The sequence below is a fragment of the Mustelus asterias genome, unplaced genomic scaffold (assembly GCF_964213995.1).
Source record: "Mustelus asterias unplaced genomic scaffold, sMusAst1.hap1.1 HAP1_SCAFFOLD_1820, whole genome shotgun sequence".
In the NCBI taxonomy this organism is placed as follows: domain Eukaryota; kingdom Metazoa; phylum Chordata; class Chondrichthyes; order Carcharhiniformes; family Triakidae; genus Mustelus; species Mustelus asterias.
Genome location: NW_027591765.1, coordinates 24,224 through 45,414, shown reverse-complemented (window position 1 = coordinate 45,414; position 21,191 = coordinate 24,224). Strand labels below are relative to the sequence as shown.

The 21,191-nt window shown below is 48.4% G+C and overlaps 1 protein-coding gene across 1 annotated transcript in view; it reads left to right on the top strand.

Annotated features, from left to right (window-relative positions):
* The window catches only part of sirt2 (sirtuin 2 (silent mating type information regulation 2, homolog) 2 (S. cerevisiae)), a 49,367-nt gene that overhangs the window by 7,597 nt on the left and 20,579 nt on the right, over nt 1–21,191 (top strand). The window contains exons 3-9 of the mRNA XM_078206835.1: nt 4,991–5,039; nt 7,949–8,065; nt 12,020–12,061; nt 13,963–14,069; nt 16,116–16,172; nt 17,815–17,883; nt 19,622–19,751. Coding sequence (XP_078062961.1) covers nt 4,991–5,039; nt 7,949–8,065; nt 12,020–12,061; nt 13,963–14,069; nt 16,116–16,172; nt 17,815–17,883; nt 19,622–19,751 — 571 coding nt within the window. The remainder of the gene's footprint in view (nt 1–4,990; nt 5,040–7,948; nt 8,066–12,019; nt 12,062–13,962; nt 14,070–16,115; nt 16,173–17,814; nt 17,884–19,621; nt 19,752–21,191) is intronic.

Sequence of the window (21,191 nt, the reverse complement as noted above, 5' to 3'; positions counted from 1 at the left end):
GAATTTGTGTGTGGAGCCAGATGAGGCGGGTGAGGTCCTTAACGAGTACTCTGCATCAGTATTCACAAAGGAGAAGGATGTGGTGGACGATGAGTGTCGAAAGGGGGATGTTGACACTGTAGGACATGTTCCTGTGGTGTACTGCTGTTGCCTCACAGCATCAGGGACCAGGGTTCAATTCCCGGCCTTGGGTCACTGTCCATGTGGAGTTTGCACGTTCTCCCCGTGTCTGCGTGGGTGTCCTCCGGGTGCTCCAGTTTCCTCCCACACTCCAAAGATGTACGGGTTAAGTGGATTGACCGTGTCAGGGGGATTAGCAGGGTAAATACATGGGGTTGCAGGGATAGGGCGGGATTGTTGTCGGTGTGGACTGAATGGGCCAAATGGTCTCCTTCTGCACTGTAGGGATTCTGTGATTCTAGTTATGCACAGAGGTTTTTTGTTTAACTTATTCGTGGGACATGGGCGTCACTGGCTGGGCCAGCATTCGTTGCTCATCTCCAGTTGTCCTTGGAGGGCAGTTGAGAGTCAACCACATTGCTGTGACTCTGGAGTCACATGTAGGCCAGACCGGGTAAGGCCGGCAGATTTCCTTCCATAAAGGGACATTAGTGAACCAGATGGGTTTTTCCGACAATGGTTTCATGGTCATCAGTAGATTCTTAATTCCAGCTATTTTTTAACTGAATTCAAATTTCGCCATCTGCCGTGGCGGGATTTGAACCCGGGTCCCCAGAACATTAGCTGAGTTTCTGGACTAATAGTCTAGCGATAATACCACTCGCTCATCGTCTCCCTAAGGCTGAGGTGCCTTATTCTCAGGATGTGGTGAGTGAATCACTAACAGGGAAGCATAAACCTGTGACTTGCACCCCGCAGGTGGAAAGTAGAAGCAATATCTTTTTCCACACACAATGATTAGAAAAGCTTCCACTTGGTGGAGAAAACTCTGGGGTTCCTGAGTCATGGGCTCAAAGCCCCACAACAGAGACTTGAGCACGTAACCTGGGGTTAGCTCGTCAGCTCTGTGGTAACCTGGTCACAAAAAGGTAGTCAAATACATTGTGATAGTTAATCTTCTTACTGACTAAAGTACCCCAATGCACTGCAGCATGGACTCAGATCTTGAAGGCAGCTCGTTCCACAGGTTCCTCCTGGTAAGGCTAAACCCCCCGGAAAGCCCCCGCTACCGATGGCGTCACTCGCGCATGCTCATATACCTGCCAAAGACATCAATCTTTTTGACTAAACAATTCCAGAGATGAGGGGTGTTGATTATGAGGAGAGACTGAGCAGATTGGGTTTGTACTCGTTGGAGTTTAGAAGGCTGAGGGGGGATCTTATAGAGACCTATAAGATAATGAAGGGGCTGGATAGGGTAGAGATGGAGAGATTCTTTCCACTTAGAAAGGAAGCTAGAACTAGAGGGCACAGCCTCAAAATAAAGGGGGGTCAGTTTAGGACAGAGTTGAGGAGGAACTTCTTCTCTCAGAGGGTGGTGAATCTCTGGAATTCTCTGCCCACTGAAGTGGTGGAGGCTACCTCGTTGAATATGTTTAAATCACGGATAGATGGATTCCTGATCGGTAAGGGAATTAGGGGTTATAGGGATCAGGCGGGTAAGTGGAACTGATCCACTTCAGATCAGCCATGATCTTATTGAATGGCAGGGCAGGCTCGAGGGGCTGGATGGCCTACTCCTGCTCCTATTTCTTATGTTCTTATTAACAATTAGACTGAATCAAATTAACTGAGGGACAAATTCAAAGGGGCAGCCCCCCCCCAAAAAAGGGAAGCGTCTGAAACAAAAGACAAAGAAGAAAGGAGACTTAAAACATCAAACTAAAAGTGATTGAAGGGATCGATAATGCACCCCTGCCCCTGCGGTGCCCAGCGGGCACGGAAGGCCTCAACAGTGCCCTCAGACACCGCATGCTCTCTCTCTCTGGGGACACCCGGCCGCGAATGTACCCGCGGTAGAGGGGCAGATAGTCGGGTTGGATGATCCCCTTGGTCACTTGTTGTCTGGGCCTGTTGATGGCAAGTTTTGCCAGGCCCAGGAGCAGGTTCACGAGGAGGTCCTCCGCCTTCCCCGTCCTCCCTCTCCGCACTGGGTGTCCGTAGATCAGGAGCGTGGGACTGAAGTGCAAACAAAACATCAGCAAGAGGTTTTTAAGGTGACTAAAAAGGGGGTGAAGCCTTCAATGTAGACACGGTTCACGGACTCTGCAAGAGTCCGTGAACCTTTTTGTATCTTTTGTATCTTTTTCCCGATGGAAGAAGGTGGAAGAGAGAATGTCCGGGGTGCGCAGGGTCCTTGATTATGCTGGCTGCTTTGCCAAGGCAGCGGGAAGTGTAGACAGAGCTTGCCTCTTTCCTTCCACGCAATCTATGGGTGTACGGAACTGCTGCATGCACCAGTCTTGACCCCAGGTCCCCAAGATAGTGGGGGAAGATCCCTCCATAGAGGGACCTACACTGGGGACCTCTGCCGCTGGGCAGCAACAGGGCCAGCCAAAGTGTATCCGGGCGACGGGCAAGGACGCTGTAGTGGAAGGAAAGACATCAAGTCTATGCATTCAAATAGGGAGATGCTTACTACAACACTCCATCTAATTTGATTTATTATTGTCACATGTATTGGCGTCCCAGTGAAAAATATTGTTTCTTGCGCGCTATACAGACAAAGCATACCGTTCATAGAGAAGGAAAGGAAAGAGTGCAGAATGTCGCGTTACAGTCATAGCTAAGGTGTAGAGAAAGATCAACTTAATGCGAGGTAGGTTCGTTCAAAAGCCTGACGGCAGCAGGGAAGAAGTTGTTCTTGAGTCGGTTGGTACGTGACCTCAGACTTTTGTATCATTTTCCCGATGGAAGAAGGTGGAAGAGAGAATGTGTGGGGTCCTTAATTATACTGGCTGCTTTGCCAAGGCAGCGGGAAGTGTAGACGGAGTCAATGGGTGGGAGGCTGGTGATGGACTGGGTTTCGTTCATGACCCTTTGTAGTTTCTTGCGGTCTTGGGCAGAGCAGGAGCCATACCAAGCTGTGATACATCCAGAAAGAATGCTTTCTATGGTGCATCTGTAAAAGTTGGAGAGAGCCATACCAAGTTTCCTTAGTGCATGCTGTAGATGCTTACTACAACACTCTATAACTAAGTGAGATATGGAGGGAGTGCTACACTGTCGGAGGTACTTCCCACCTTGGATGAGACAATTCCTTTGGACGTGAGGATAGTGAGAGAAAGTGGAGCTGATGTGAACATTCAGCCATTATTGACTAGAGGAGCCAGATGGCCTGCTCCAGCTCCTATTTCTTACGCTCTTGTGTAAAAGCGATCTTCTCGGGTGATTGTGTCACTATTGAATGATGGGCAGGGAAATGTTTCCCATGTCATGGCCAATATTAATCCATCAATCTTCCCCTCCCACACAGGGTGGCACGATGGCACAGTGGTTAACACTGTGGCCTCACAGCGCCAGTGACCCGGGTTCGATTCCCGGCTCGGGTCACTGTCTGTGTGGAGTTTGCACATTCTCCCCGTATCTGCGTGGGTTTCCTCCGGGTGCTCTGGTTTTCTCCCACAATCCTAAAGATGTGCTGGTTAGGGTGCATTGGCCGTGCTAAACTCTCCCTCAGTGTACCTGAACTGGCGCCAGAGTGTGGGGATTTTCACAGTAACTTCATTGCAGTGTGAATGTAAGCCTTACTTGTGACTAGTAAATGAACTTTAAAAAAAACTTTTAAAAAAATAGGTTATCTACAGATTTGAATCAGTACTGATTATATACGTGTGACACAGTGGTTAGCACTGCTACCTCACAGTGCCAGGGACCTGGGTTGGATTCTGGTCTTGGGTCACTGTCTGTGTAGAGTTTACACGTTCTTCCAGTATCTGTGTGGGTTTCCTCCGGGTGTTCCGGTTTCCTCTCACACTCCAATGAGGTGCGGGTTAGGTGGATTGGCCATGATAGTGTCAGGAGGACTAACTTGGGTAAATACATGGGGTTATGGGGATAGGGTCTGGGTGGGATTGTTGGTGCAGACTCGATGAGCCGAATGGCCTCCTTCTGCACTGTAGGATTCTATGAACATTCACCACCAGTGTTTGAAACTAAAAAGTTGCATACTAGGGGTCATAGTTTGAGGATAAGGAGTAAATCTTTTAGGACTGAGGTGAGGAGAAATTTCTTCACCCAGAGAGTGGTGAATGTGTGGAATTCACTCCCACAGAAAGTAGTTGAGGCCAAAACGTTGTGTGATTTCAAGAAGAAATTAGATATCGCTCTTGGAGCTAAAGGATCAAGGGATATGCGGGGGGGAAGGGGGGATCAGGATATTGAATTTGAGCACTGTCGTCTCACAGTGCCAGGGACCTGGGTTCAATTCCCGGCTCGGGTCACTGTCTGTGCAGAGTCTGCACGTTCTCCCGTGTCTGCGTGAGTTTCCTCTGGTTTCCTCCCACAGCCTGAAAGACGTGCTGGTTAGGGGGCATTGGCCGTGCTAAATTCTCCCTCAGTGTACCCGAACAGGCGACGGACTGTGGCGACTAGGGGCTTTTCACAGTACCTTCATTGCAGTGTTAATGTCAGCCTACTTGTGACACTAATAAATAAACTTAAAACTTATAATGAATGGCGGAGCAGGCTTGAAGGGCCAAATGGCCTACTCCTGTTTCGATTTTCTATGTTTCTATTTATATAACCTCGTGACACTCCAAAGCACTTCACAGTCAATTAACTGCAGGCCATTCAGCCCATCGAGTCTGCACCGTCCCTCTGACTGAGTATCTTACCCAGACCCTCTCTCCTTCCCGATCCTCATCGCCCCACACATTTACCACCGTGTCACCCTTAATGTGGCAGAGACTCAGCGCCATTGCAGAGCCATTGAAAAGGGAGTTGGGCAGGTGTTAGCAATAGAAGATCGAAATGAACGGATGTTCGAGATAAATTGCACCAGTAACTTTGCCTTTCTTTATCTTTTCAGAGTGCGGATTCTCAAGGGGAAGCGGGTGAGCCAGTTGACGCTTCTCAAAGTACGTAAAGTTTCTGTCAGTTTTACTGATTTATTTTTTTTATTTTCGGATTGTTTTCCCGTGCTCCTCTTAGCCTGTTCCTCTAGTCTGAAGGTTTCCACATCCATCCCTCTGGCGCTTTATTGGAGACAGCCCAATGTCCTTTCTCAAACAGAACAGGTTCCAGATGATCTCTCTGCTGTCTGGGTCCTTGCACACATGTTGCCACTGAGCTGTCAACCCTGTTGATCATCTTCAGTCGTGCGTTATTTGGACTGGTCCGCAATAAATTATCAAATTACAATCTGTCAGATATAGGCGGCACTGTGGTTAGCACAGCTGCCTCACTGCACCAAGGGACCCGGGTTCAATTCCAGCCTTGGGTGACTGTCTGTGTGGAGTTTGCACGTCCTCCCCATATCTCCGTTTTCTCCGGGTGCTCCGGTTTCCACCCACAGTCTAAAGATGTGTGGGTTAGGTGGATTGGCCATGCAAAAATGTCCCTTAGTGTCCAAAGGTGTGTAGGTTAGGTGGATTGGCCATGCTAAATTGTCCCTTAGTGTCCAAAGATGTGTAGGTTAGGCGAGTTGGCCAAGCTAAATTGTCCCTTAGTGTCCAAAGATGTGTAGGTTAGGTGGGTTGGCCATGCTAAATTGTCCCTTAGTGTCCATCGATGTGCGGGTTAGGTGGATTGGCCATGCTAAATTGTCCCTTAGTGTCCAAAGATGTGCAGGTTAGGTGGATTGGCCGTGCTAAATTGTCCCTTGGTGTCCATCGATGTGCGGGTTAGGTGGATTGGCCATGCTAAATTGTCCATTAGTGTCCAAAGATGTGTAGGTTAGGTGGATTGGCCATGCTAAATTGTCCCTTAGTGTCCAAAGATGTGTAAATTAGGTGGATTGGCCGTGCTAAATTGTCCCTTAGTGTCCAAAGATGTGTAGGTTAGGTGGATTGGCCGTGCTAAATTGTCCCTTAGTGCCCAAAGATGTGTAGGTTAGGTGAGTTGGCCATGCTAAATTGTCCCTTAGTGTCAAGATATATATATATATATAGGTTATGGGGTAAGCCTGGGTAATGGTCGCTGCAGATTCGATGGGCTGAACTGCCCCCTGCACTGTAGGGATTACATGAAATATGGGCGGCACGGTGGCACAGTGGTTAGCACTGCTGCCTCACAGCGTCAGGGAGTCAGGTTCAATTCCAGTCTTGGGTCATTGTCTGTGTGAAGTCTGCACGTCCTCTCCGTGTCTGCGTGGGTTTCCTCCGGGTGCTCCGGTTTCCTCCCACAGTCCAAAGATGTGCGGGTTAGGTGGATTGGCCATGCTAAGCGTCGGGGGATTAGCGAGGGTAAATATGTGGGATTACGGGAATGGGGCCTGGGTGGGATTGTTGTCGATGCAGACTCGATGGGCCGAATGGCCGCCTCCTGCACTGTAGGGATCCTATGATGTTTCAGAGAGGTATCTAAGAGTTGACCACATTGCTGTGGGTCTACAGTCATGTCCACAGATTAGGGAAAGGACGACAGAGTTCCTTCCCCAAAGAGATGGGTCTTCACAGCAACCAGTGATAGCTTCATGGTAACCATTACTACCATTAGTGCACCAGATTTATGAATGAAATTTAGGGGCTGCAGGGATCGAAAGCCAAGGTCCCCAGAACATAAGCCTCAGTGTCTGGGTTACCAGTGCAGCGAGATTACCCCTGCGCCACCAGCTCCCTTTGGCTGTTGGTGACCTCGTTGAGGGGGGGGTCATAGACATATTACCCAACCAAGTTAAATCTAATGACCCGAGGGGTCACAAGGTAAAAGCCCATGACTCATGTGAGTTGTCATAAATAAGCAATGAAGTAAATACAAAGAGGTGTGGGGGTGATGGTGTGGCTATTTTGTCAATTTGATGGCAGCCTCTGACCCCAACCTAACCAACTGCCCCAATAGTGAGCTGAGCCATTGCTAAACAATGTTTAGAATAGGACAGAGATGCTGCCTGTTAATCTAATTAGTATCTTAATTAATTACAAAATGTATTGACCTGATGACAGGTGGAACGTAGCACAATATATTTATAAAAATCTGGTATAGGGCACAAGTCTGTAAGTGTCACAGTTCTCTGCGCCAGTGCGAGCTATGCTAACATTTATTTGATTCGATTTATTATTGTCACATGTATTAACATACAGTGAAAAGTATTGTTTCTTGCGCGCTATACAGACAAAGCATACCGTTCATAGAGAAGGAAAGGAGAGAGTACAGAATGTAGTGTTACAGTCATAGCTAGGGTGTAGAGAAAGATCAACTTAATGCAAGGGAGGTCCTAAGGTAGTGCTAGCCACTGTGCCCCCCCCCCCCCCAATTTCCTTCCCTTAAGTGAACCAGATGGCTTTTTACGACAATCGACATCAGGGTGGGATGGAGGCACAGTGGTTAGCACTGCTGCCTCACAGCGCCAGGAACCCAGGTTCAATTCCAGCCTTGGGTCATTGTCTGTGTGCTGTTTTCCCCTGTGCCTGTGTGAGTTTCCTTCGGGTGCTCCAGTTTCCTCACACAGTCCAAAGATGTGTAGGTTAGGTGGATTGGCCATGTTAAATTGACCCTTAGTGTCCAAAGACGTGCAGGTTAGGTGGATTGGCCATGCTATTTCACCTCTTAGTGTCCCAACATGTGTAGGTTAGGTGGATTGGCCATGCTAAATTCACCCTTAGTTTCCAAAGATGTGCAGGTTAGGTGGATTGACCACGCTAAATTTCCCCTTAGTGTCCCAAGATGTATAGGTTAGGGGGATTAGTGGGGTAAATACGTGGGGTTAGAGGGATAGGGCCAGGGTAAGATGCTTATCGGAGGGTTGGCGCAGACTCAATGGGCTGAATGGCCTCCTTTTGTGCTGTGAGCTTCTGTGATGTCTTACTCTCCGAGCTTTTCTCTGCAGTGGATTTTCTGAGGAACCTACTGTCCCGGTCCCTTGATCTGCGGGAGCAACAACCCACAGAAATCCTGGACGAACTTAGTCTGGGAGGGATAGCAAAGTACATCCTGAACAAAAAATGTAAGTTACCGGTTAAATAAGGAGTGCTGTTTCGGTCTACGCTATCGCTGAGCTTTAACTTTGTTGGGGGCGGGGGGCGGGGAGGGGGTGCGAGGTGGTGGGGGTGGAGGGAGGGATAAAACCTTTTGTGACTTTAGCTTTTATCCACTGTGATGACTTCAGTCAGGCAAATGAGGTTGTCCTGCTAGAGTGTGAACTCCCTGATTGAGTCCTGCCGTGTTTCTGTAATGTGGTGGTTATCACAATCGCCTCACATGTGAAAGTTCCCTGGTTTGAAACCGGGCATAAACATTCCCCAAAAGCTTTTCACGGGTGCCCTTTTTTGCAACCTTGTGGACTCCGTGGACCATGTCTACGTTTTGTGTTATAGGCTGCACAAATCTTTTCAGTTTTCTAAAAAAAACCTTTTATTGAAGTTTTGTTTGCACTTCAGTCCCACACTTCTGATCTACGGCCACCCGCTGCGGAGGGGGACGGGGAAGGAGGAGGACCTCCTCGTTAATCTGCTCCTGGGCCTGGCAAGGCGAGCCATCTACAGGTCCAGGCAGTGGGCGATCGAGGGGGTCGTCCAACCTGACTGTCTGCCCCTCTACCGCGGCTATATTCATGGCCAGGTGTCCCTGAAAAGGGAGCGTGCGGTGTCTAAAGGCATAGTTGACACCTTCCGTGCCCGCTGGGCACCCTGCTGAGGACTGGGGGTGACCCCTTTGATCACATTTTAATTTGATGTTTTAAGTTTCTTTTCCACTTTGTTTTTTGTTTCGGGCGGTTCTCCTCCTTTTAGGGAGCTGCCCCTTTTGAGTTGTCCTTAAGTTAGTTTGATTTTGTTTATTTGGTTGAACACAAAAAGATGTCCCTGATTGGGCCATCAATTAGGACTCAATCAGGGAGCTTCATGTTCCCTATTTAAAGCAGGTGTGCCAGTCTCTCTGCCTGCTGAAGCAGGGAGCACACTGTTGTGTAGTATGTTTTGTAAATAAAGGAACTTTTGGTGACGGGACCTTCGCCTCCGTGGATTTATTACATCCACTTAATGGATGTTGGTGAATAGGATATTTCAACAACAATAACTTGCATTTATGTAACAGCCTTAAGGCAGTAAAACACTTCTTCGGAACATTATCAAACATGCTGCTGCACAAGCACATATTGATATTAGTGTTATAATCCAAAGTCAGGAACTCCAAGATATTTTATGAAGTCAGCCCAGACCATACGTTTTGCACTTTGTATTTGGCTAGGGTAAGCATGAGATGGTTCACTTCAGGTATGATTCAAACAAACCCCGAGGGAGCTTTTACCAAACAAACAAAGAACAAAGAAAATTACAGCACAGGAAAAGGCCCTTCGGCCCTCCAAGCCTGCACCGACCGTGCTGCCCGACTGAACTAAAACCCCCTACCCTTCCGGGGCCCATATCCCTCTATTCCCATCCTATTCATGTATTTGTCCAGACGCCCCTTAAAAGTCACTATCATATCCGCTTCCACTACCTCCCCTGGCAGCGAGTTCCAGGCACCCATCTGTGTAAAAAAAAAACTTGCCTTGTATATCTCCTTTATTTTTTATTTATTTTTGATTTATTATTGTCACATGTATTAACATACAGTGAAAAGTATTGTTTCTTGCACGCTGTACAGACAAAGCATGCCTTTCATAGAGAAGGAAAGGAGAGAGTGCAGAATGTGGTGTTACAGTCATAGCTAGGGTGTAGAGAAAGATCAACTTAGTGCCAGGTAGGTCCATTCAAAAGTCTGACAGCAGCAGGGAAGAAGCTGTTCTTGAGTCGGTTGGTACGTGACTTCAGACTTTTGTATCTTTTTCCCGAAGGAAGAAGGTGGAAGAGAGAATGTCCGGGGTGTGTGGGGGTCCTTAATTGTGCTGGCTGCTTTTCCGAGGCAGCGGGAAGTGTAGACAGAGTCAATGGATGGGAGGCTGGTTTGCGTGATGGATTGGGGTACATTCATGACCTTTTGTAGTTTCTTGCGGTCTTGGGCAGAGCAGGAGCCCATACCAAGCTGTGATACAACCAGAAAGAATGCTTTCTATGGTGCATCTGTAAAACCTGTCTGTTAATCTTAAACCTACGCCCCCTAGTAATTGACTCTTCCATAAGTTTATTTAAGAATACAGTTAACACAGAGAAAGAAAATTAGATGTGCGATTGGCCTCTTGGATTGTGTGACCATTTTCTCCCTTTAGATTGTGATCAGGTACCTACTCCCTGACTTCTGCCAGCCCTGTAGCGTTCTGTCTAAAGCTGGTGTGAGGGAAAACTGTGGTGACATTTTCCCGATGCAGCTCCCACTACGAACTCCCTCTGCGGGAATCGGAATCAGAATTACTGTTTTACCAATGCCGGTTGCAACATTTCAAAGTGTCTCTTCGATATCGTGCAGCCTGATGCAACCTAGTTTATTCATGTATCTGGAGGCATGTTTCTCAGTCTCCCATCCATTGACTCTGTCTACGCTTGCCGCTGCCTCGGCAAAGCAGCCAGCATAATCAAGGACCCCCACGCACCCCGGGCATTCTCTCTTCCGCCTTCTTCCGTCGGGGAAAAAGATACAAAAGGTCATGTACCAACCGACTCGAGCAGTTTCTTCCCTGTTGCTATCAGACCTTTAAATGGACTTGCCTTGCATTAAGTTGATCTTTCTCTACACCCTAGCTATGGCTGTAACACTATATTCTGCACTCTCTCGTTTCCTTCTCTATGAACGGTATGTTTTGTCTGTATAGCGCGGAAGAAACAATACTTTTTACTGTATGCTAATACATAGAACCATAGAAAATTACAGCTCAGAAACAGGCCTTTTGGCCCTTCTTGTCTGTGCCGAACCATTTTATGCCCAGTCCCACTGACCTGCACTTGGACCATATCCCTCCACACCCCTCTCATCCATGAACCCGTCCAAGTTTTTCTTAGATGTTAAAAGTGCATTTACCACTTTATCCGGCAGTTCATTCCACACTCCCACCACTCTCTGCGTGAAGAAGCCTCCCCTAATATTCCCTTTAAACTTTTCTCCTTTCACCCTTAACCCATGCCCTCTGGTTTTTTTCTCCCCTAGCCTCAGTGGAAAAAGCCTGCTTGCATTCACTCTATCTATACCCATCAAAATCTTATACACCTCTATCAAATCTCCCCTCAATCTTCTACGCTCCAGGGAATAAAGTCCCAACCTATTCAATCTCTCTCTGTAACTCAGCTTCTCAAGTCCCGGCAACATCCTTGTGAACCTTCTCTGCACTCTTTCACCCTTATTTACATCCTTCCTGTAACTCGGTGACCAAAACTGTACACAATACTCCAAATTCGGCCTCACCAATGCCTTATATAACCTTACCATAACACTCCAACTTTTATACTCGATACTCCGATTTATAAAGGCCAATGTACCAAAGGCACTCTTCACGACCCTATCCACCTGTGACATCACTTTTAGGGACTTCTGTACCTGTATTCCCAGATCCCTCTGTTCAACTGCACTCTTCAGAGTCCTACCATTTACCCTGTATGTTCTACTTTGGTTTGTCCTTCCAAAGTGCACTTGTCTGCGTTAAATTCCATTTGCCATGTGACAATAATAAATCAAATCAAATTCTTTCCAATTCACCTTTTCCTCATCTTTACCCAGCAAAATTGAAAGATGAAGGGTGAAGGACAGAGAGGAATATTATTTGAGTGTAGCCATGATGTGGAGATGCCGGCGTTGGACTGGGGTGGGGCACAGTAAGAAGTCTCACAACATCAGGTTAAAGTCCAACAGGTTTATTTGGAATCACGAGCTTTCGGAGCGCCGCTCCCCACTTGCCTGAGGAAGGAGCGGTGCTCCGAAAGCTCGTGATTCCAAATAAACCCGTTGGACTTTAACCTGGTGTTGTGAGACTTCTTACTATTATTTGAGTGCTTTTTTTGAACATCAATATTTCCATTGGATTTCCTTTCAGGTGAGAAGATTATATGCATGGTTGGAGCAGGCATATCGACATGTAAGTGTTAATAAGTTTCTTACAAAAGAGGCTTTTAAGATTCATTCTTGCCGCAGCCTAAGCTAATTCCAGGAGAGGGAACTGAGAAGGTATTTGTTAAGGACCAGATCAGAAACTCCTAGGTATTCTATGCAGTTAGCCTAGACCCTAGCTTTTACATTGGATTTTAGCATTAGGGTGAGCATAAGATGTTCTCCTCCAGGTATGATTCAAGTGACCCACTCGGGAGCTTTTATCAAAACAAACTTTATTTAAGAACACAGTTAGAATAGAATCTTGTCCACCCCTATCAAATCTCCCCTTAACCTCCTTTGCTCCAAGGAGAATAACCCCAGCCTGACATCGACAATAAAGAACAAACTCACAGAATATGTTAATACCTGATATCAAATGGAAATGTGGTTAGCACTGCTGCCTCACAGCGCCAAGGACCCAGGTTCAATTCCGGCCTCGGATGACTGTCTGTGTGGAGTCTGCACGTTCTCCCCCGTGTCTGCGTGAGTTTCCTCCGGGTGCTCCAGTTTCCTCCCACAGTTCAACGATGTGCAGGTTAGGTGGATTGGCACTGCTGAATTCATAGAAGAAATCATAGAAACCCTACAGTGCAGAAGGAGGCCATTCGGCCCATCGAGTCTGCACCGACCACAATCCCACCCAGGCCCTACCCCCACATATTTACCCGCTAATCCCTCTAACCTACGCATCTCAGGACTCTAAGGGGCAATTTTTAACCTGGCCAATCAACCTAACCCGCACATCTTTGGACTGTGGGAGGAAACCAGAGCACCCGGAGGAAACCCACGCAGACACGAGAATGTGCAAACTCCACACAGACAGTGACCCAAGCCGGGAATCGAACCCAGGTCCCTGGAGCTGTGAAGCAACAGTGCTAACCACTGTGCTACCGTGCCGCCCCTTAGTGTCCAAAGATGTGCAGGTTAGGTGCACTGGCCATGTTAAATTGCCTCTTAGTGTCCAACGATTTGCGGTTAGGTGGATTGGCCATGCTAAATTGCTCCTTGTGTCTAAAGGTTGATTTTTTTTTATTATTCATCCGTGGGACATGGGCGTCGCTGGCTGGGCCAGTATTTATTGCCCATCCCTAGTTGCCCAAGGGCAGTTGAGACTCAACCACATTGCTGTGGCTCTGGAGTCACATGTAGGCCAGACCGGGTAAGGACGGCAGATTTCCTTCCCTAAAGGACATTATCGGGTTTTTCCGATAATCGACAATGGTTTCATGGCCATCAGTAGATTCTTAATTCAAGATCTATATTTTTTTAATGGAATTCAATTTCCATCATCTGCCGTGGCGGGATTCGGACCTGGGTCCCCGAACATTAGCTGAGTTTCTGGATTAATAGTCTAGCGATAATACCACTAGGCCATCGCCTCCCCTACAGCCATGCTGTATTGTCCCTTATTGTCAAGGGGACTAGCAGAGTAAATATGTGGGGTTACGGGGAGAGGGCCTGGGTGAGATTGTTGTCGGTGCAGGCTCGATGGGCCAAATGGCCTCCTTCTGCACTGCAGGGATTCTATGACTGAACCACATTAGGGTGGGGTGGGGGGCGGGGTGTGTGTGTGCGGGTGTAGTCCAAATGTGAGCCTCGCAATAAACCTGGAGGCAGTTAAATGGAGCACATGAGGGGAGGGTAATGCCATGGTGGAATTCGGAAATGATGATTAGAAGATTAAAATTGAGGAATCGGCTGACCGGGAACAAACATGGAATTACGTTAATTTGCGCATGTGTTACGGTGTCAGCGGTATTGGTGGAGAATGGAAGCTGCATTTCCACATATAACAGGAGTGTCTCCCCACACTTGAGTTACCTTGCTTAGCAGCGAGTCTTTACTTCTAACCACTCTTCCTTTCTCCCAATTCTCTTCCCTGCACAGCGGCTGGAATCCCCGACTTCCGGAGTCCCGGCACGGGCCTCTACCACAACCTGCAGAAGTATGACCTGCCTTACCCAGAGGCCATTTTTGAAACTGGCTACTTCAAGGTGACTGACGCTTACATACCGAGTTGCAGATGATTAAGACGCATTAGAATTGTGCTCGAGCAAGGACAGCATGCTCAGATCTGACCGCGCCTTATACAGTGGTTTGTCTCCTGGCTCTCCTGCGCTGCCCTCACTCTGGGTGGGTCACAATACTCTGCTGAGTTACAATCCTAAACCTATCTTTTTGACCAAGCTTTTGGTTGCCTGTCCTATTGTGTTAATTGGAGTCAGACCTAATGGCACTTCTGGGAAAATGCCCTGGGACTATTTCCGACATTAAAAGCGCTGTTTCTCTACAAGACCACACGATATAGGAGCAGAATTAGGCCATTCGGCCCATCGAGTCTGCTCCGCCATTCAATCATGGCTGATATGATTCTCATCCCCATTCTCCTGCCTTCTCCCCGTAACCCTTGATCCCCTTATTAATCAAGAACCTATCTATCTCTGTCTTAAAGACACTCAATGACCCGGCCTCCTCTGTGGCAAAGAGTTCCACAGATTCACCACCCTCTAGCTGAAGAAATTCCTCCTCATCTCAGTTTTAAAGGAGCATCCCTTCACTCTGAGGTTGTGCCCTCGAGTTCTCGTCTCTCCCACAAGTGCAGACTTCCTTTCCATGTCCATTCTATCCAGGCCTCTCAGTATGCTGTAAGTTTCAATTAGATCCCCCCTCATCCTTCTAAACTCCAACGAGTACAGACCCAGAGTCCTCAACCGTTCCTCATAACGACAAGCCCTTCATTCCAGGGATCATTCTTGTGAATCTCCTCTGGACCCTTTCCAAAGCCAGCACATCCTTCCTTAGATATGGGGCCCAAAACTGCTCACAATACTTCAAATGGGGTCTGACCAGGGCCTTATACAGCCTCAGAAATACATCCCTGCTCTTGTATTCTGGCCCTCTAGAACTGAATGCTAACATTGAATTTGCTTTCCTAACTGCCGACTTAACCTTAAGAGAATCCTGCACAAGATTTCTAAGTCCAGTTGTAGCTCAGTTGGGAACACTCTCGTCCCAAACTCACAAAATTCCGGATGAAGTTCCCACTCCAGGGCTTGAACGCAGAATTGGAGACTGATTCTTCAGTGCAGCACTGAGGGGGTGCTGCATAGTCACAGGTGCCATCCTTTGGATAAGACATTAAACCGTGGTGCTGTTTGTTGGCTGGGGTGGGGTAAAAACTCCCACAGCACTATTTTTCTAAGAGGAACAGGGGAGTTTTTCCACCAGTGTCTTGGCTGCTTCGATAAGCACTGCACAAACAATGATCTGATCCTTATCAAAATGGGCGGCACGGTGGTTAGCACTGCTGCTTCACAGCTCCAGGGACCTGGGTTCGATTCCCGGCTTGGGTCACTGTCTGTGTGGAGTTTGCACATTCTCCCCGTGTCTGCGTGGGTTTCCTCCGGGGGCTCTGGTTTCCTCCCACAGTCCAAAGATGTGCGGGTTAGGTGGATTGGCCGTGCTAAATTGCCCCTTAGTGTCAGGGGGACTATTCAGGACAAATGCATGGGGTTATGGGGATAGGGCCTGGGTGGGATTGTGGTCGGTACGGACTCGATGGGCCGAATGGCCTCCTTCTGCACTGTAGGGATTCTATGTTGTTTGTGGGAGTTTGCTGTTCTCAAATGGTTTCTTAAAAAAAGTTTATTTATTAGTGTCACAAGTCGGCTTACATTAACACTGCAATGAAGTTACTGTAAAAATCCCCGAGTCGCCACACTCCGGCGCCTGTTCGGGTACGTTGAGGGAGAATTTAGCACGGCCAATGCACCCTAACCAGCGCGTCTTTCAGACTGTGGGAGGAAACCAGAGCACCCGGAGGAAACCCACGCAGACACGGGGAGAATGTGCAAACTCCGCACAGACAGTGACCCCAAAGCCGGGAATCGAACCCGGGTCCCTGGTGCTGTGAAGCAGCAGTGCTAACCACTTTGCCACCCTAAGGACAAGTTAAAGGTTCTCTGTTGTACTCTCGTGTGTCTGTGACTGTTTTTTAATGTCCTGTGTTAACGTTACCACATCCGTCTGTCACATTTCAGCAACATCCGGAACCATTTTTCGCCTTGGCCAAGGAGCTGTACCCTGGGCAGTTCAAGGTAAGAAATGTCGCTCACAAAAGAGTTTGCACAAAATATTTCAACCTAAACCCGCACCTTAAAGCAGCGTGTAACTGTGACCAGGCACACCCAGGTTGCTTCCTGCCTGTCCTGTTGGCTGGGGTGGCTGTCGGGATTCTACAGTTAGTGCTCCTGAAGCTAAGCAAATACACCTGTGTATCATATCAAAGAATAGAATCCCTACGGTGCAGCAAGAGGCCATTCAGCCCATCGAGTCGGCACTTACTCTCAACATAGCATCTTACCCTGGCCCAGCCTTGCCCTATCCCCGCAACCCCATGTATTTATCCTGCTAATCCCCCCAACCTGCACACTAAGGGGCAATTTAGCATGGCCAATCCCCCTAACCTACACATCTTGGGACACTAAGGGGCAATTTAGCATGGCCAATCCCCCTAACCTACACATCTTGGGACACTAAGGGGCAATTTAGCATGGCCAATCCCCCTAACCTACACATCTTGGGACACTAAGGGGCAATTTAGCATGGCCAATCCCCCTAACCTACACATCTTGGGACACTAAGGGGCAATTTAGCATGGCCAATCCCCCTAACCTACACATCTTTGGACACTAAGGGGCAATTTAGCATGGCCAATCCCCCTAACCTACACATCTTTGGACACTAAGGGGCAATTTAGCATGGCCAATCCCCCTAACCTACACATCTTGGGACACTAAGGGGCAATTTAGCATGACCAATCCCCCTAACCTACACATCTTGGGACACTAAGGGGCAATTTAGCATGGCCAATCCCCCTAACCTACACATCTTTGGACACTAAGGGGCAATTTAGCATGGCCAATCCCCCTAACCTACACATCTTGGGACACTAAGGGGCAATTTAGCATGGCCAATCCCCCTAACCTACACATCTTGGGACACTAAGGGACAATTTAGCATGGCCAATCCCCCTAACCTGCACATCTTGGGACACTAAGGGGCAATTTAGCATGGCCAATCCCCCTAACCTGCACATCTTGGGACACTAAGGGGCAATTTAGCATGGCCAATCCCCCTAACCTGCACATCTTGGGACACTAAGGGGCAATTTAGCATGACCAATCCCCCTAACCTACACATCTTGGGACACTAAGGGGCAATTTAGCATGGCCAATCCACCTAACCTGCATTTGGTGGGACGGAAACCGGAGCCCCCGGAGGAAACCCACGCAGACATGGGGAGAACGTGCAAACACCACACAGACAGTGACCCAAGCCGGGAATCGAACCCGGGTCCCTGGCGCTGCGAGGCAGCAGTGCTAACCACTGTGCTACCGTGCCGCCTCTGCTCCACTGTGCCAGCTAACACCCTAACGCATGTGTTAGGTGCATCGACCTGAACACTCCAGTGCCTGTTCAGGTCAGCGCGCCTAACCGGACTGTGGGAGGAAACCGGAGCACCCGGAGGAAACCCACGCAGACACGGGGAGAACGTGCAGACTCCGCACAGACAGTGACCCGAGGCCGGGATTCGAACCCGGGTCCCTGGCGCTGTGAGGCAGCAGCGCTAACCCACTGTGCCACCTCTGCTCCAGTGTGCCACCTATGATTCTATAATCTGTGTATTTGGACAGAGAGTACCTGTCTCCTCTGATAACGAACATGTCTTTTCTGCAGCCCACCGTTTGCCATTACTTTATGCGGATGCTACGGGACAAGGGGTTGCTGTTACGCTGTTACACACAGGTACAATCTGCCACCGTCTACTCTTTACACACTCACTTCACCGGCGGCTCGCAAACATCCTGAATGATACCCAAATCTGGCCGCGGGAGTTCAAAGGTCAGCCAGCACAGGCTCTCGCCACCTGAAGTACAGTACAATAGTCAGTGTAAAATGATTGAACCATTTGTAAGTGATAATGTTTCCCCTGCCCTGTTGCCTCTGAGCTGGCTGCCATCGTGTGGCCTAGTGGGGAACTGCAGCCATTCCTGAAAAATATCTTCAATCTTAGAAACCCTACAGCGCAGAAAAAGGCCATTCGGCCCATCGAGTCTGCACCGACCACAATCCCACCCAGGCCCTACCCCCATATCCCTACATATTTACCCACTAATCCCTCTAACCTATGCATCCCAGGACACTAAGGGCAATTTTAGCATGGCCAATCAACCTAACCTGCAGATCTTTGGACTGTGGGAGGAAACCGGAGCACCCGAAGGAAACCCACGCAGACACGAGGAGAATGTGCAAACTCCACACAGACAGTGACCCAAGCCGGGAATCGAACCCCAGAAGTATCATAGAATCTCTACAGTGCAGAAGGAGGCCAGTTGGCCCATCGAGTGTGCACTGACTCTCCGACAGAGCACCTTACCCAGTTCCTATCCCCGTGACCCCACATATTTACACACTAATCCCCCAACCTATATGTTTTGGGACACTAAGGGGCAATTGAGCATAGCCACCCCCCTTAACCTGCACATCTTTGGTCACCAAGGGGCAATTTAGCATGGCCAATGCACCTAACCTGCACATCTTTGGACTGTGGGAGGAAACCGGAGCACCCGGAAGAAACCCACGCAGACACGAGGAGAATGCAGTGTACTTTCTCAGGAGACTAAGGAAATTCGGCATGTCAGCTACGACTCTCTCCAACTTTTACAGATGCACCATAGAAAGCATTCTTTCTGGTTGTATCACAGCTTGGTATGGGCTCCTGCTCTGCCCAAGACTGCAAGGAACTACAAAAGGTTGTGAATGTAGCCCAATCTATCACGCAAACCAGCCTCCCATCCATTGATTCTGTCTATACTTCCCGCTGCCTCGGCAAAGCAGCCAGCATAATCAAGGACCCCACGCACCCCGGACATTCTCTCTTCCACTTTCTTCCTTCGGGAAAAAGATACAAAAGTCTGAGGTCACGTACCGACCGACTCAAGAACAGCTTCTTCCCTGCTGCTGTCAGACTTTTCAATGGACCTACCTCACATTAAGTTGATCTTTCTCTACACCCTAGCTATGACCGTAACACTACATTCTGCACTCTCTCCTTTCCTTCTCTATGAATGGTATGCTTTGTCTGTATAGCACGCAAGAAACAATACTTTCATAGTATGTTAATATATGTGATAATAAACCAAATAAATAAATCAAATAAAGAAGTTAGAGGCGTAAATATGTGGCGTTTTGGGCATTGGGCCTGGGTGGGAAGCTCTGTCGGAGGGCTGGCGCAGACGCGATGGGCCGAATGGCCTCCTTCTGCACAGTAGGGATTCTATGATGATGTTTGTGGAATTAAATCTTCACGATCGGCCCTGTTGGGATTCGAATTCCGGTTCCCCGGAGCATTATTTGAGGGAATGCCGTGAACTCAGATGTGAGCCTTTTGTTTGCTGGTTGATTCCGTGCGGCTCGTGGGTTCTTCCTGGCATCAAACCCAAGCTCCTTTTGCTGTTATTTTGCCCTTGACTCTCTATTCTAGAACATTGACACCTTGGAACGAGTGGTTGGGCTCGAGGATGATGACTTGATAGAGGCACACGGGACGTTCTACACCTCTCACTGCACCAACAGTGAGTGCAAGAAGCAGTATAACCTGGAGTGGATGAAAAGTAAGTCTGTATGCATTCCCCACTTCCGAAACGCATGCATCAGGATGATAGTTATTGCTTCTGTATCATAAAGAACAAATAAAGAACAATACAGCACAGGAACAGGCCCTTCGGCCCTCCAAGCCCGCGCCGCTCCCTGGTCCAAACTAGACCATTCTTTTGTATCCCTCCATTCCCACTCCGTTCATGTGGCTATCTAGATAAGTCTTAAACGTTCCCAGTGTGACCGCCTCCACCACCTTGCCCGGCAGCGCATTCCAGGCCCCCATGCCATAAGCTCCAACAGCACTCCTTCAGCTCTACACTCGAGTGACAGCCCAGCTTATCTGCTTGAATCTCTGGAGCTTTTAAAAAAAATTCTTCCACAGAATATGGGCATTGCTGACCAGACCAACATTTGTTGCCTATTCCTAATTGCCCTTGAGAAAGTCATGTGGTGTACAGTAAGAAGTCTCACAACACCAGGTTAAAGTCCAATGGGTTTATTGGGAATCCACCTGACGAAGGGGCAGCGCTCCGAAAGCTAGTGGCATTTGCTACCAAATAAACCTGTTGGACTTTAACCTGGTGCTGTTAAACTTCTTACTGTGTTTACCCCAGTCCAACGCCGGCAATCTCCGCATCATGACATAATTGGGAATCACAGGCTTTTGGAACACTTCATCAGGTGACTCACGTTCTCCCCGTGTCTGCGTGGGTTTCCTCCGGATGCTCCGGTTTCCTCCCACAGTCCAAAGATGTGCGGGTTAGGTGGATTGGTCGTGCTAAATTGCCCCTTAGTGTCCAAAGATGTGCGGGTTAGGTGAATTGGCCATGCTAAATTGTCCCTTAGTGTCCCAAGATGTGTGGGTTAGGTGGATTGGCCATGCTAAATTGCCCCTTAGTGCCCCAAGATGTGTGGGTTAGGTGGATTGGCCATGCTAAATTGTCCCTTCGTGTCCCAAGATGTGTAGGTTAGGTGAATTGGCCTTACTAAATTGCCCCTTAGTGTCCATCGATGTGTGGGTTAGGTGGATTGGCCATGCTAAATTGTCCCTTAGTGTCCATCGATGTGCCGGTTAGGTGGATTGGCCTTGCTAAATTGCCCCTTAGTGTCCAAAGTTGTGCAGGTTAGGTGGATTGGTCATGCTAAATTGCCCCTGAGGGTCCAAAGATGTGCAGGTTAGGTGAATTAGCCATGGGAAATGTGTGGGGTTACGGGATAGAGTGGAGGAAAGAGCCTGGATAAGAAACTCTGGCGGAGAGTCAGTACAGACCTGATAGGCCGAATGGCCTTTTCTGCATTGATCTGGCAACACCCAGCCTCCAACCATCACCTGTTGGGTAAAGCTGGGAAGAGTTTGTGGCTTTTGCTACCAAATAAACCTGTTGGACTTTAACCTGGTGTTGTTAAACGTCTTACTGTGTTTACCCCCAGTCCAACGCCGGCATCTCCACATC